This window comes from Osmerus eperlanus, chromosome 5, assembly GCF_963692335.1.
Source record: "Osmerus eperlanus chromosome 5, fOsmEpe2.1, whole genome shotgun sequence".
NCBI lineage: Eukaryota > Metazoa > Chordata > Actinopteri > Osmeriformes > Osmeridae > Osmerus > Osmerus eperlanus.
Genome location: NC_085022.1, coordinates 21,295,577 through 21,311,867, shown reverse-complemented (window position 1 = coordinate 21,311,867; position 16,291 = coordinate 21,295,577). Strand labels below are relative to the sequence as shown.

The 16,291-nt window shown below is 44.3% G+C and overlaps 1 protein-coding gene across 1 annotated transcript; it reads left to right on the top strand.

Moving 5' to 3' along the window:
- Positions 1 to 234: 234 nt before the first annotated feature.
- On the top strand, positions 235 to 15,626 carry LOC134021562 (protogenin B-like). Its single transcript, XM_062462545.1, has 19 exons — positions 235 to 363; positions 998 to 1,297; positions 4,466 to 4,610; positions 4,738 to 4,871; positions 4,974 to 5,270; positions 5,390 to 5,549; positions 5,673 to 5,920; positions 6,653 to 6,817; positions 6,931 to 7,236; positions 8,609 to 8,794; positions 10,697 to 10,792; positions 11,110 to 11,296; positions 11,432 to 11,559; positions 11,786 to 11,956; positions 12,196 to 12,378; positions 12,538 to 12,661; positions 12,755 to 12,884; positions 13,030 to 13,131; positions 13,262 to 15,626. Exons 1-19 carry the CDS (start codon positions 297 to 299, stop codon positions 13,682 to 13,684), a joined length of 3,552 nt encoding a protein of 1,183 aa, XP_062318529.1. The 5' UTR covers positions 235 to 296; the 3' UTR covers positions 13,685 to 15,626.
- The last annotated feature ends 665 nt before the right edge of the window (positions 15,627 to 16,291 follow it).

Genomic DNA, 16,291 nt, shown 5'->3' with positions numbered 1-16,291 from the left:
AAATATTTGTCGTTATAGCCTACATGTTAATTAGCAACAAATATATGTTATCAATCCAAACCAAGTACGAAAGGCAAATTCGGTAAACTGTCAATATTATGGTTGCGCAATATTTAGGCCTAGTTTCAGTTTTGCGAACATAATATTGGTTGAGCGTTGGTGCGCATGCGCTAAAAGGAAGGGGTCTCTACCACTGGAGTAGGACCAACATTGTCATTAGTAATTTGGAGAGGCGCGCAGGACGATGGGGAACCTATAGGTCCGCGAGAGTGAAAATGACAGAACAATTTGGATAAATGGCTCATTTTAAAATGAAACTTTTACAGCATTTGTTGTTTTTCGTTTTATTTCTTCGACTCACAAGTAAGTAATAGTTTTTCTCATCATTTCTGGTGGAGGTGACACATTTTTAGCCAGAGCCTATGGTTCGTGAGTGACCGGATGACCATAGCCTTTTTTAACCGCTATGGCCACAACGTCTGGTCGGATAGATTAGGCTACCTGAGAAAATAAATGGGAATTTACGTTGCATGGTTTAATGGTATTGGGCTTTATGACACAGTAACTGATTGATTTCTACCTGGCCAACATCCTGCTTTTTTAATAGTTTGAAATTGCGGTCCCATACTGCTTGATTGATCACCTATTCTATTAACTATCACTACTTATTTCCAGTTTTCGTTAACTTTCACATTCACCGCAATTAATATTAGCTGTGTTTTCTTGAATACATACGAGAACGCATAATTCCGTTTCAGGAAGCCGCTGTAGTGTGGGCTGTATGAGATCTCTTCATGCATCTACCACATGCAACTGTTTCAACAGGCTTTTAAAGTTTTCGCTATTCATACAAAAACGGTGTTAGTTCCACAGTCCTTCAGTCGCTTGACTCCTCTTGTTTCAGCTGCAAGGCATGATGTAATTTTGTGTCACTATCCATTTCCTCCCCTTGTATCCCAGATACTTGATGATAATGCTTCCTTCTATTTATTTTCAGCTGTTTTTAGTTTTAGTGAGCTGTCCTTCATCACAGAGCCCAGCGATGTCACCGTAATACCAAAGGATCCTGTGGTTTTAGACTGCCAGGCCCATGGACACCCTCCAGTCACTATCAAGTGGCTAAAGAATGGGCTCAAAGTGCTAGAGAGTGAACACATCCAGTTTCTCTCCAACGGCTCGCTGTACATCCCAGAGGTGAAGAGTGATACAGAGGACTCTGACGAAGGCTTCTATCAATGCCTTTCTCAAAACAAATATGGAGCCATCTTGAGCCAAAGATCTTGTCTGACTATCATAAGTAAGTATGGACTGCAAGGTAACAATATGGCGTTGTGAGCAGTAGGACTTTTATTCCCAGCACCATTAAATGTTCATGGTGCAAGTTCATTTTGGGAGCCAGATGAATGAGGATCTTAAGCCCATGGTATTGTCCACTTTGTGTTGTCAGGATGTCCCAAAGTCAGGGTCACAGGTTGTTACCGTGGAGATGTGGGGCAGATGGACCCCTCCTCCTCTTCTTTATTTATGAAGGAAAATCCTCTAAAGTCACCATAGCCACTACAGTCACGTTTCTATGTCATTAGAAGTCACGTATTGTTCCATAGAAAAGGTAGTCCTGCTGGTAAAGGCTGTTGGGCTGTTAAAGACTGATCCTTGATAGAGTCTATCAGAAGGTAATAAAAGCTAATACTAGGCCTGATATTGTTTATGTAATCGCTGTGTTCTAAGGAACATTTACAAACTCATACCAAGAAATACCTCCTTATTTATTTTTGACAGATGTTCATTTTTTTAGGGAAGGTGTTAGAGTTAGAGTGTCCTCCATGTTCTTGTGTTGGCTATCTTGTATTGTGAGTGTAGGCTTCTGCTCTGGGTGATTGGTCTATGGTCTGCCACACAGAGGAATCTCCAATAGGCCATTCACTTTGCCTCTTTTGTTAGGAGTGCCCCTGACTGCCCATAAAGAAAATACTTGTTTTTCAGGCTATTTGTCCACATATCAGTGCTCAGGACAGCTGTGTCTGTTCACAAGGTCAGTCCCACTGTGGACTAGGCTGTGCTCTGGATGAGCTGTGCTCTGGTTCAGGGAGTAGTCTTACAGCTATATCTTAAGGGGTAATGATATGGTTCTCTAAAATAATAATCGTATAGAGACATTATAACCACAAATCTGCATAAATCTCCTTTTCTCTGAACACAATCTTCTGAAACAGCGAAAAATAATTACATGCAAAAGAGTTCATATTTGTTTGTGATTGTTGAACAGGCAGCCATCCTAGTGTAATGAAGAGTAAAAATGAAATCACGAATCACAAAAGCACACATTTAAAAAATCTATGTTATGATCTCCAACTTGATCATGGGGATTTTCTGGAACTTAATGGGTTAAGGTTTAGGTCAGCTGTAAGCTCGGGGTGGAGGACTGCCCCCCCCCCCCCCAGAGGGTCAGAGGTCACATGGGAAAAGCTTTGTGATGTCACTGGGCTGCTCTGGTTTGGTGGTCCTGTTGTCCTTTGGTTCAAACATGGATCCTTTTTCCCTCTTCAGCATTGTCAACCACACGCAGTTTCTTTGTAAGACATATAGTCTGTTTCTCCACCTTGAAATGGTAGCTGAGTTTCTCCCATGCGTTTGTTAAATGGCCAAGCACACTAGTTGGTGCTGCTCGTGTATTTCTCATAATGGTGTGTATCACTTGACACAGCGCAGCTTCTGTGACTAGTCACAGCACAGGAGCTGTAATGGCTAGGGCTCCGAGTCTTTGTTTACATACTACATATTTGTTTACATACTCTATGTAAACAACAACAAGACACCACAGTTGCATCATTTGATGTGGCTTATGAGGTATTAGAATGCTTATCGACAGCATATACAAATCCCAGTTTTGTAGACAAAAGGCAAACTTACCTCGGTCTGGGTCCCCATTTTTTTTTTAGATTGGATGGACAGGGGGCTGAGTTGACCCTTGACCTCTTTAGGAGAACCTTTGTGCTGTTTGACCTGGTCATTGATCTCTTCTTTACGACACTGCTGACCATATTAGTGAAGCAGTCTTCTGTGGCCACACCAACAGGCACATCATGGCCTTTACTTATATTCTGGGTATATTCTGCTGCAGTTGATGAAGCTGCTTTGATATTTAAGAAGTGAATATTTTCCATAAAAATTACTTGGGTATGCTCTGAATAACACAACCCAGAACCCATTTTCAGGGGTTTTCCTAATTAACTGGATTATAAATTGACTCTTCTTAGTCTTGAAATCAGCCACTCAGATACAGGGATGACATATAAATCTGTCATTAACAACATTTCCAGCTATGTGACAATATTATAACGTAAGGAAGAAGCCAGCCTTATGAGTGAGGCCTAACCTTTAATGTGTTTGAGTAGTGACCAGCTGTTCATGTGTAATTGTATAAAATTAAGCTTCAAATTCAGATCTTCTTTACAACATTTAAATGGTTCTTGTTAGAGGAAGAAACACAGTGCCATTGATTTCCTTTAACTCATTATTGACCTGCTCCGTCTTGGACTTTGGGGTATGGGACAAAGTGTTATTACACAAATGGATTAGGGTTACATAGTCTTTCAACACTTAAAAGATAGATAGGTAATTTTTCATCCCCTTAATTTGTGTTTTTATTTTGTGGTATTTTGGTGTGTAGAAACATACCTATCCTACATCGGGATGTGACGTAAAAAAAAAAAATCACCTCAAAGGTAAACTGATTTTAAGCATGAAACACAACAATTTTTGGGGTTAGAATTACTCTTACATTTGACTAAAGTACAGAATCACTATATAAGTCAGTCATTGTCTAAAATCATACCAATTTAGGCCTATATAAGGTTTGATTTTGCTGAGAAATGGTCATGGGTAATTCCCCCTGGGTAGGGCTAGCCTATTGATTAGTCATGCATCATTCAATGCCACTCCCATTGATCTATTGATCAGAGCAGCTGGACAGTATTGGACCTGATAACCACTTAAAGACAAGACCTTTATGGCCTAAAATGTTAAACACCCTCTATGATGATTACTTACCATAATTATGGTTTACAGTGATTCCCACCCTGTGGGCCGCGGCCCAATAGTGGTTCGCTAGGGGAATACAGAGGGCCAACAAACCAATGAAAACTAAAATATGAAAAATGAATAAATAGAAGAAGAAATATATATATATATTTTTTTTACAATATCAACAAATCAACATATTTATAAATACTATTGGTATATAGTTTGACAGTATTAAGATGCCTAATGATTATGAACACATTAAGCATCTAAATACTGTCAAACTATACACAATTGTTAAAACATTATACGTAAAACAATAGAACAGCCTTCACCATCTATGTCTATCATCTATGTCTTCCTTTGACTGAACTGAAAAAACCCTGTTTACTCTGACTGGGTCTGAATGGTAGTCCTTACTCCGTTTTACCCCACTGTGTCCCAGACATCTCACCCTTTGTGGTGCAGCCTGTACCTGTTGTGGTGACTGCAGGCTCTGTGGCCAGGTTCTCCTGCCAGGTCACTTCCAACCCTCCTGCTTCTATCACCTGGGAGCTCAACCAAAGCATCTTACCCCTGGAGACAGACAGGTACTCCATCAAAGCAGGCTCTTATCCTTCTACTCTAATTGCCGTCTCTTACTCTTACTTAGTCTTCAACGGTAGTTAGATTGTTGTATGCTGTTATACATGTGTTTCCATGTTCCTCTGCTCTTAGAATCACTGTTCTGCCCAATGGTGTTCTTCAAATCTACAACGTCCAAATGGAGGATGCTGGACAATATCGATGCGTGGTCACAAACATCGGCAGTCAAATAAGGAGCAGAGAGGCAACACTGACCGTCAGCTTGGGTCTCGGTGTGTAGACATGGAGATTAAACACACTGATTGTGAATTTAACACCTGGATGAAATGTATACTTACATGCTGATACTGATCCACCCTTGTCTCCAGGCACAGGCTCCAAACCTCGACAGAGGCCCAGGATAATTGCCGGACCTCAAAATGTCACGGCGCCCCTTCACCAAACAGTGGTGTTGGAGTGCATGGCCACAGGCAACCCCAGACCCATCCTCTCCTGGAGCAGGGCTGACACTAGGCCCATAGATGTGTACAACGCAAGGGTGCTTGGCAGTGGGAACCTGGTTCTTGCGGATGTCAAGCCCCAGCACAGCGGAGTCTACCTGTGTAGGGCCACCACACCCGGAACACGGAACTACACTATCGCTGCGGCCAACCTCACCGTGCTGGGTAAACTCCTCATTTACCTCTACATTTCAGACATTAAAGAACAAATACGGCAGTATTTCCAGAGTTCTTTTGTCGACTGTTGTTTTTTCTCATTTCTGGATGTTTTTCTGTCCCTCCAGTGCCTCCGTCCATAGTAGAGAAGCCAGAGAGCCAGACCCGCCCTCGAGCTGGCACTGCCCGCTTCATGTGCCAGGCTGAGGGGGTTCCTCCTCCCTCAATCACCTGGCTGAAGAATGGAGAGAAAGTGCACTTGAATGGCCGGATCAAGATGTATAACAGGTATCAGCCCAGCGCACACAGAGTCTGAAGGTTTTCCCTCTATCTAGAGATCTTGGGTAATATCCTTATGATGATAAAGGCTGTACAGATGTTGATGTCTTATGTGTTTGCCCCCCTTCCCAGCAAACTGGTCATTACTCAAATCATCCCTGAGGATGATGCCATCTACCAGTGCCTGGCAGAGAATGAGCAGGGCTCCGTGTTGTCCCTGGCACGCCTCATAGTGGTGATGTCCGAGGACAGGCCCAGTGCGCCCAGAAACGTCCACGCTGAGACCATCTCCAGCTCCGCCATCTTGCTGGCCTGGGAAAGGCCGCTCTACAACACAGACAAAGTCATCGCCTACTCTGTTCATTACATGAAAGCTGAAGGTAAAGCTGAATTTTTGTTTTGTTTTGTTTTATTCTTTATTTCTTTGATTTGAGATTCATAACTTGAAGATGATGATGTATAATCCTGATGAAATATTGTGTTCTGGAAAGGTATGTGTCTTTTAGAGAGGGGAATGTTCATCTCACTGACCTATGCAGCTCTTTTACATGTGGCCAACTTTCCTTAGTGGAGGCCATCTGTTGTTGCCAGGGGGATCAGAGGTCAAGGAGAAGAATGGCAGCCTCACTAAAATAACAACAGGACTGGCCTGTCATTGTCCACTCCTCAACTCACTGCTCAATGTTAAAGGGGAAAGACAGGCTTTAAAAGCCTGAAAAGGTTGACACAAATGAACCCACAAACGTGGAATTTTGGGTTGCAGAGATGCGTCTTTGAAACGAGTTCCGAGAAAATGAGAGTAGAACCCGAGGAAATAAACTCCTCGTTTCTCCTCGTTTGAGTACGCCTGTTTCAGGAGGCCTGGAGGGGAGACAGGAATGATGCGAACTTAAGAGAAACGTGGTTCTGCTTTGCATTAGCCTGATGTTTACAGAGTATATGAAGGACATGTGGCAAATACAGGCTGACTCTGACAGAGACACGCCCTTGTTTACACAATGCCAAGTTATGTTTCATGTCGGCCGGTTAGCTCTATTAAGGGGAGCCGACCCAATTGAAGCAAATTGCATTAAAACTACCCTTGTCATTCTCTCCCTATCCATTTCAACCAGGTCTAAACAACGAAGAATACCAAGCTGTAATTGGGAACGACACCACAAGCTACATCATCGACGACCTGGAGTCAGCTAGGAACTATACTTTTTACATTGTAGCCTACATGCCAATGGGAGCTAGCCGCATGTCTGACCAAGTCAGTCAACACACCCTAGAAGATGGTGAGTAGGGAAAGAATGCAACTCTTATCTCATAATAACACGACCAGTCATCTTGTAGAAAAGTCAGGTTGAGCCATGTGAATGATGTGTGCTTGTCCTCTGGTCTGCTTCAGTGCCTCTGCGTACCCCAGAGCTCAGTCTGACCAGCAACAGTCCTTCCGACATCCAAGTGAGCTGGCAGCCGCTCGCCGCCAAGCTGAGCCGTGGCCGGGTGTCCGCCTACCGCCTGTCGTACCGCACAGCCACGGACAACACGGTCAGCAGCGTGGAGCTGCCTCAGAACAGCACCCAGCACCTCCTGGAGGCCCTGCAGCCTGACACCATCTACCTGCTCCGCATGGCCGCTGCAACCCGCGTGGGCTGGTGCGAGCCCTCGGCCTGGACCTCCCACCGCACGCCGAAGACGTCCAGCACCAAAGGTAACGTCTCACGTGGAGATGCTGGATGTGAAACGATGTGTAGGCTGATGACATCCTGACGATGTTTGGATCTGCACAGATCCTAGCACGTGTCTGCAGAACACGCTGATGTCTCTGATGGGAGAGAATGTCCGATTTAAGCTTAGAGATACATTTTGGTTTCTTTGATGGGTGTGAAGAAGGTGAGGGGCCTCTTCAAGTGTGTCTCACAACTAGTGTTGTTTAGAACGGGTCACATCCCAGTCGGTGAGCACCTTGCCCGTCCACACAGAGTGCCTGAGTCATGGTTGGTTGAGCTTGCTCGGCTAGTCTTGTCACATGTTTTGAAAACTCTTGGTATATTCTGTGAAGAGCAGCCAGCCCCATGCAGCCTAGCCAGCTCAGGACTAGAGACTGCTCTGGTAGCATTGTCCCACAGCCTTTGTGTTGGTTACCCAGGGACCTTTGGCCTGCTCTGTCAGTGGTGTTAGAGTGGCCTCTGTCACGGGTCATAAAGAGCTGGCCCCAGGCGTATGTGTCGGGGGAAGAATAGGCTCTTTTCATGGCCTGGTGTGTGGGGGGAGGTTGTTTATCTTCCTAAACAATATTATGAGTTTGAACATGAAGGAGTGCTGTTGGTAAAGGGGAACGCTCTTCGGCTTTAACCGACACGAGATTTTTAATCTTCAGACAAACATTTCAGAACAGGGTTGTGAACCTGTGTGTCAAGCAGAATGGATGGGACTCCTGGAGTTGTGTGTGTGTGTGTTTGTAGGTGGGGGTAAATGTGAAACCAGCTGTGTCTGTTCAAGTCACTTCACACAAAAGAGATGATACAGTTTCACGCTGTAGTTCTTGGCTGTCATGAAAAAGTTCTAGTTTTCTGATGGTGATGTATTAACTATTTTAATTTAGCACTCAGTAAAAAATAAGAAAGTAAGAGTGAAGTAAGAGTGAAACTTCACAACTTTCTAAATGTAACATGATAACAGGACAACAACTACATTCATTAAAAAAACATGCAATCATTCATGCAAACATAAAGAGATATATCAAAGGGAATGCAGACTGATACAAAAGCAATGGAAAGGAGCCCAGCTCGAATCAATAAGATCAATTGGAGAGTAACATATTTATTAGGTCTACTGTACATTTACTGGAGAGAAAGAAGATTGCCATTGGTGCTGAGTAAATAGTAAAACTATCACAATTGCATGGTTTCTGATTACTGACTTTCAATGGCCTATTCTGTAGATTACCTCTGATTGATTAACACTGGTCTTTTCTATGCCCTTTATTCTGTTTCCTCTGGGGTGTGAGTGTGACCCACACAATCCTGTAACAGGAGGATGCACACACTGTCCCTCACGACAGCTGTTTTGTATCCCTGCAGTGCCCCTGGCCCCACTGGTGCAGCTGGAGCCCGTCAACTGCACCTCCGTCACAGTGCGGTGGCAGCCGACTCCAGGAACCGTGGTTGTTCAGGGTTACCGTCTCTGTTACCACGAGGAAGGCCAGCCAGAGCAGCCCACCATCCAGATCCCACCGCAGGACTCCCACTACACCATCAGTGGACTTGGTAAGTGGTGCGGCCTCTTGAGGATGAACTCATTGAAATACACGGTGTTGAATTGGAAGGAAGTGATCATGTGACAGGTGCTGGTATTTGAATCTGCATGTAGGTCTGCATTTTTCAGTTTCTTTATGGCTCAGACAAGTGCAGATTGTTATCTTTCAAATGACATATCATACAGTGAAATATGAAAATATTTGAAGGAGATATGCTCATTTGAATGCTGGTAACTCTTGAATCAGAGAAATCTGAGAAAATGTGTCTGTACTCGATACACTGAACCTATTGCCGTGTCTGTGGTTTTAATGTTAGCTTGTTGTTCTTTCAGTGGGCAGTGTTTTAGTATTCCTCAGTCTTCCTGGCCGATCGATAAGGCCTGATCCTGCTTTCCTAAACAGCAGCGCCTTCCCCTCCAGCATCGCTCTAGTATTGTGGGAGTACAGACTCCCAGGGTCAGAGTTCAGAGCCCAGATGGCCCTCCCATCCCAGTTTCCCATCCTCATCCTTGCATAATTACTCCTGGCCATTGTGCCTCAGGTCCAGGGCCAGCCCTGCCCAGTGAGACCCTGACTGCCCATCCCCACCCCCCTCCAGCTGGACACTGGGGCTCACACAAAGCCCTCTAGGACTGTCCGGAGCTGGGAAGGCCAGTGACCTATGGACTTGAGACTGTGGAGCTGGATTGCATCCCACCATACTCTCAGCTCTACTCTGCTATTTAAATAATGCAAGGTTACTTATATAAAATGTTCAAGACAGGAAGATAATTTTAGTTAGTTAGTCTGTGTCTGTGGACTTTGAAAAGTATGGTCATATAGTTATACTTTTCTGGTTTAGCAAACGCAATCAGAGGGAAATTAGATAAGCCTAGGTTCCTGGAATGAATGGACAGGTTCCCCCCCCCTAGTTGATCAGATCACCTTCTGATAACTGCCTGCGTTATAGTAATAGTTCTTTTCCGCCACCTTCAAGTTGAAGGCTAAAATGGGCGCAGCATGAAGGACTTTCAGAGGGAACACTAAGGGGCCCCACTCCAGAGCCCAGATTCCTTCTGTTCTATCTTAGCCTGACCTACTGGCCCCAGTCAAACCCCCCAGTCCCAGGGGTCTCTGGTCCCAGCAGCTGAAGGCTGCCCCTGGCCCCCTCCCCCAGCGCAGGCCTGGACACACCGCCTCCACTGGTCAATACCCACAGGCTAACCTTTCACACTCGGAAGCATAAAACAAATCTTAACGCTCCCTAAAAACGTCCTGGTTTAGTAGGAGAGTTGGTGGTGTCTTCAAAGGAATCCCGAGCCAAAGGACAGTGATTTTAATTGCACATTTCAGGGGGAAAGGATAAGCAGCTATTACCCACTAGCTTTTTGTATGTTCCTTTCCTTGTGGCTTAGAACTGATTTATTGTTGAAACTTCTTGCATGCTGCGGTTCTAAGTATGTTTTATATGTGCACAGACCTCATTTCACCTGAAGTCACTTGCCTTAGCCTCTTCCAGTGTGCATACTGCAGTGCAGACTGCTGGCCATGTTTCTCTGCTGTGACATTGTGTTGTATTTTTGCCATTGAACCTTTTGAATGGGGACTGACATTGTGTCCATCACTGAGTTCAATGGTCATGTCACCACCATTTCAGGGCCTTAAGGCTTCTTCCTCTATGGCAACACATGATAGATTGGGGTGACACCAGAGACCCTGAATTGTCTGTGAATGGGTGGTGGCAGGCAAAGACAAAGGCATTTTTCTTCCAGCACCAAACCACTGTGAAAGCTATGCTCTGTTAACTGAAAAATGTGACTTGAGTGATGTTTTTGCCTGTTTTGACTTATTTCTAAGTGTTGCTTTGGTTTAATACATTTTTGTTGGTATGATGGCTTGTTTAAGACGCACTCATTTATTTTATTTTGTTTAGATCCAAGGCGGAAGTACCATGTCAAACTACTGGCTTTCAGCCTACTGGGAGATGGCTATCAGGCCGACCAGACTGTCAGCACCCCAGGATGTGTGTGTGAGTAAACAAATCTACCAAAGACTTCCCACAGCCATTTTACCTTCGACCAGAATGGATCCGTTTGACTTCTAAATGCCAATGGGAACCAGACGTGAACATGTGCGTCTGTGTGTGTGTGCGAGTGTGTTTGTGTGTGTGTGTGTTTGTGTGTGTGTGCGTGTGTGTGTGCGTGTGTGTGTGTGTGCGTGTGTGTGTGTGTGCGTGTGTGTGTGCGTGCGTGTGTGTGTGCGTCTGTGTGTGTGTGTTTGTGTGTGTGTGTGTGTCTGTGTGCGTCTGTGTGTGTGTGTTTGTGTGTGTGTGTATTTGTATTGCAGCGGTTCGAGACCACCTGGCAGCTTCTCCTCCGTCCCCTGACCATGTGAACGCCCGGGCAAACAGCTCCTCTGCAGTGCTCCTGCGTTGGAGTCGGCCTGCCTTCACCTCAGGGAAGGCCGTCAGCTACACTGCTCGCTGCACTCCGGTCGGGACACACAACTCCTCTGACATACGTTACCTGCAAACGTGAGTTGCTGCATCGTCATGGAGAACAGCTTTTTAGACGCAACTTGCACATTCACGCTTGCACACAAGGATGATATGTTACTGTGTTTGAGTTGATGGGACATTCTTCTCTGTCGTTGTATTTTTACCCCGCAGTATCAACCAGAGTGTGATTGTGAAGGATCTAGAACCCAACACCCGTTATGAGTTTGTAGTTCGTCTCCATGTAGACCAGCTGTCCAGTCCCTGGAGTTCTGTTGTCTACCAGCGGACTCTTCCATCAGGTAAGACTCTCCGTAGAAGATGCCTGCACCCCTGGGTGATAACAGCTAGTGTAGTAGATGCCTGCACATGGAGGATTATAGCTCTTTCCTCTATTAAATTTGCACTGGTCTTACGTGCATTTTGTCATCACAGTAGATATCTTTCTTTGTTTTAGATATGTATTGAGTTTATCAAGTCATGAAAGAGACTCCTTCTTGTGTCTGTACTGACTGTGAGTGTTGACAGCACCCAGCCAGCCGCCCACGGGGGTGAAAGTGACCCTGATCGAGGAGGACACAGCGCTGGTGTCGTGGAGAGAGCCGGAGGAACACAACGTAGCGGTGACACACTACACCATTCTCTACGCCTCCCAGAGGGCCTGGCTGTCCGGACACTGGCAGGTCTTGCAGAGAGAGGGTGAGGAACAAACATACGTGCAGCTTTTAGACCACTACACACTGCTGTCTGTTAGCAGCGTGCTGCAGAGGGGTTTGTGGATGAACATAAGAAAAGAGATTCTAATTAGCCTTAGTCTTAGTAAGCCTTGGTCTAGTAAGCCTTTGTCTAGCCTTGATCTAGTAAGCATGCCACCCAGGAGACTGTAAGGGGGCTTGTTTATCACATCAGTGCTCTCTGACGCCTGCTGTGATTGACAGGGAGCAACACCATGGCTCTGCTGGAGAAACTGGAGCAAGGCAACATCTACCTGGTGAAGATCTCTGCCTCCAACCAGGTTGGTGACGGCCCCTTCTCCAGCATTGTGGAGCTGGCCCTGCAGCCTGGCACCACCCACCGGGGCAAGAGCCCCCGCCACTCTGACGGCCGCTCCGAGACTACCGGTACGTTTTGGAGGGATGGTGTGGCCAACAAACCCTTTTTAATCAGGCTGAGTGTCGATGTGTAAATTTGTCTGCTGTACTTTTTTGCCAAGTCATAAAGGGTTTGGCCGAAAAGAGATGAATTCCCCTTGAGGAATAAGTGTTGTGTTTGTGTTTCAGTGTTCTCTGATGGTCTCTACCACATAGACCAGAGGTCCATGACGGGGATCATCGTGGGTGTGTGCATCGCCTTGGCTTGCATTGTCATGTGTGCCTTAATCCTCATCAGTAAAGGCAGATCTAGGTATAAACACCAAACATAAAAACCTAAAACAGATTGCACCACAGCCATTTGTGAAGTTCTATTGACTAACTTCTGTCCTTCACACACAAACAGGAAATCGTCAAACTCTAAGATCATTGGTGTGGTTAACGGGCAGGTTGCTGGTTCGCCCCAGGCCACTGAGCATGCTCAGAATGCAGATTCCCTTGAGCCGATGATGAGAAGTCCGTTCATAGATAGCAAGGTGAGACACAAGTTCACAAACAGGAGTGTTTTCAGGACATGACAGACTGTTTTGGTCAGGAATGGAATTAATAGTGACGGTAACACGGTGAGATGTGAAAGTATGCATTTCCTGTATTGCTAAATGTACCCTCTGACGGTTTTAGGGTGGTACCAACCTGGTGATAAGCACTGCTGGCCCTGTTGGCACTAGAAGAAAGAGATGGCAGTTCTTTAAAAAGGAGAAACGGAATACGACAATATGCAATGTAAGTTAATTACAGTAAATTCTATATTATGACTTTGATATTGTTATTACTGTATAGATATATCCGTACAGTTATTTAAGTACAGTGACTCACATGCCTAAACAATTGTTTTGTCTCATTTCTCCTGTAGATTGAGGACAGGGCCTGTCTGTATGAGGCAGGGAAGACTGTGCTGAGGTATGAGGAGAGGTTGGGCGCCTCACCCCTCCAGCCCTCCTCCCTGCAGATCCTCTACAGCCCCCTGGGGGACTCGGAGAGCTCTCAGACCAGCGAGGGGAGCCACGAGACCGGGGACTCCGGACACTACTCCAACGAAGAGGCCGAGATGAGCAACCCATCCACCAGCCGCAGCTCCAGGCCTTCGTCCTTTGGGTCTGACGACAGCCCTGCTCCGGAGGAAGGGGACGCCTGCTTCACAGTGGCGAGGGAGGAGCCTCGGAGCTACCTCCGCAGCAGCGCCCCTGACACTGTGCGCGTCTCACTTCACGGCTCCCTCACAGCTGTGGAGACCTCTCATCCCGGCCTCTACGCCTCCCAGCCCGCCTACTCTTGACACCGACCATCCTCTGCTCTGCAGGAGATGAAGCCCTGCCGCCACCTCGACCACCCCGCCTACTGAACTGGACCCCAGGGTTCTTTTCTAAGAAGCACGGATCAGGAAGCTAGCAGTTATGGAGGAAAGAGGGCTGTTACTTCAGGTCTACCTCAGGATTTTATAATGAATGTTGTTATACTAATTTCTTTCCCTCGGTTCAGTCTGTCTGTGTGTCTCTTCTTGTATGTTCGAAACCAAAGCTCACCCAAAATGAATGTCCTACAGAATGTCAAAAATGTATTGAGATACATTTCTCTATATTTAAGTTTTTTGCCACTGGAGCAAAGGGTGTAGTTGACCCCTTATTGCTGGATGTCTACCTCAGTTTCTCTTTTTGTGTTTACACTACTACCTCCTTTGTCAGTATGTTGTGCAGGTATTTCTTCTAACTCAGGGGACAAGGTTTATTTCACAAAAAGCCATGTTTTCCTGTGTGCATTTGTGTCCTTCAGGACTTATTGTTCAGGTTACTCCTGTTTCTCCCGAAAATTGTTTTTCAAAGGTTGAAAAGTTTTAAATTTTGTATTTTTAGTGTTTTGTTTCAACATTGAAGTGCATTAGATATTGTCAACTTTTATTTGAGTAAGATCATACCAAAAGTTTGACTGGCATTTCCAGTGCACTGAACCTTAAAAAGCTTTAAAGAGGGCCTTATATGGAAAGGGATTTGCGTATGATGAAAACATCCAAAGACAGAAAATATACCCAAAGAATGAGTTTTTAAGAATACGAAAGAAACTCAAAAGTTACCCAAAAAACTACTTTTATAGTACCTACATGTGAAGGTATGCCAAAATATTGTTCTTCCCAAAAAAATGTATCTCTTTTTTTAATGATAGCGTGAATGCATTTATCATTGTACATTTATTGATGCTTTATCCTGGTGAAAGCTTTATAACTTGTCTCTTAGATGAGTCATCCATTTGCCTTTTAGACCATTGCTAAATGCAACGGTTACGCCGATGCCAAAGAGTTGTCTTATTCCTCAGAGGGTAGAGCTGTTCCTTCAGATAATCCTTGTAATCATTCAGTAGATGTTGCTCATGTCAGACCAAAGATCCAGTGTGTATTCCCAGTGACGGCCGATGATCAATCCAGTTGTGGATTCTAAATTTCCGTTTATCAGCTATAGATCTAAACTTTCACAATTGACCGTTTTTAAGTGATGTATGCATGGTGAAATATTGGTTTTATACGCTGTGTTCTGTGTGACGACAACAAGGAGTCTGACTATAAATGATTACCCTCTGAGTGAAGAGCAACATAATCAAATGTTATAGCTTTGAAACACAACCAATCCTAACCAAAGAAATGTTTAATGTGTTATTTGTTCATTACTTTTGGTTTGAATTTGAACACAGTATTTGCATAATGTGATATAATTTTCAAACGTTTTGATTGTTATAGAAAGGCTGAATACATTTTGTGGATGCCAATACATTTTGTTTGAACTTAAGAGGTCAAGTTGTTCAGTTGGATTGTGTTAGTGAAACTTCATCTGAGAGCTGTAAAAACGGTTACATTGTGACTTTCTTTTTTTTAGCATCATCATGTTTTAAACTTTTTTCAGATTACAATTGGAAGTATTTTCTCATCTGAATATGTGGATTCTGAAAGAGTGTTTTTAGACTATATCCTTGTTGCCTGTGGAATGCAGTGTCATAAACTCAGGACTATTCAGGCTAAGGGCTAAACAAACATTTTATTTTGCCCTTTTTTGTTATTATTTAACTTATGCTTTTGTAATTACATGCTTTTCACTATTCACATTATTTACCACCTCATGTATTTTATTCTAAATTTCTAACATGTTTTTGTCTTGTATGAAAGCACAAAGTCACTACCAACCAAAGTTTTTGAGTCTCTAAAGTTATTTTCACCATTTAAATAAAAATAACTTGAAAAAGGCTCAACCTCTCTTGTAGTAGCCTAGCTGCACCGTGTTTAATGTGATACATTCCTTCATAATAGACTACATCAATTTGCAGTGTTATCTGTTTTTGATGGTGTAGCCTACTGGATACATTTCAGACATAGACAAAGATATAAGGTTTGAGAGAAAAAAAAATTTGTAGCCTTCTTGAAGAGACGTTCTCGACTTCAGTTAGTAAGTTACTGCTGCACACATTCAGAAATTAGTAAGCAAACAATACCCTCAACGAACTTGCCCCAAAGCAAACTAATGATCCCTCTGAACCTTTTTTTAAGGAAGAGACCTAAAAGGCGAATGAGAAAATATTCCCTTGACCTGAATGCCTGACTGTTCTGCATCCTGTCAAATTGGGACTGTGACTTAACATGTTAATCATTGATATACTACTTTAATAAAATATACTATATTAAAAACTAAACGTATGGCAGATACTTTTTGGGCGGCCCTATTTCACTTGTCCCGTCACCTTTCCCATCACGTCACCATTCCCGCCATGCAAAGGGCCCCAAAGCCTTGGCCAGCCTTGGCGCTCGCAACTGTAGCCTACACATAACCCAACTCAACAGTAGGTGGCGGTGATGCCCCTCCTAAACATTGTGGCAATCTTCCATTAACACTACTGTACAAAGAAG

What these genes read in the sequence shown, in the direction of transcription:
- LOC134021562 (XM_062462545.1), top strand. Translation starts at nt 297, where the DNA reads ATGGCTCATTTTAAAATGAAACTTTTACAGCATTTGTTGTTTTTCGTT. An exon ending in TTACCCCTGGAGACAGACAG is followed by an intron (nt 4,611 to 4,737) that starts GTACTCCATCAA and finishes CTCTGCTCTTAG; the next exon opens with AATCACTGTTCTGCCCAATG. An exon ending in CGGATCAAGATGTATAACAG is followed by an intron (nt 5,550 to 5,672) that starts GTATCAGCCCAG and finishes CCCCCTTCCCAG; the next exon opens with CAAACTGGTCATTACTCAAA.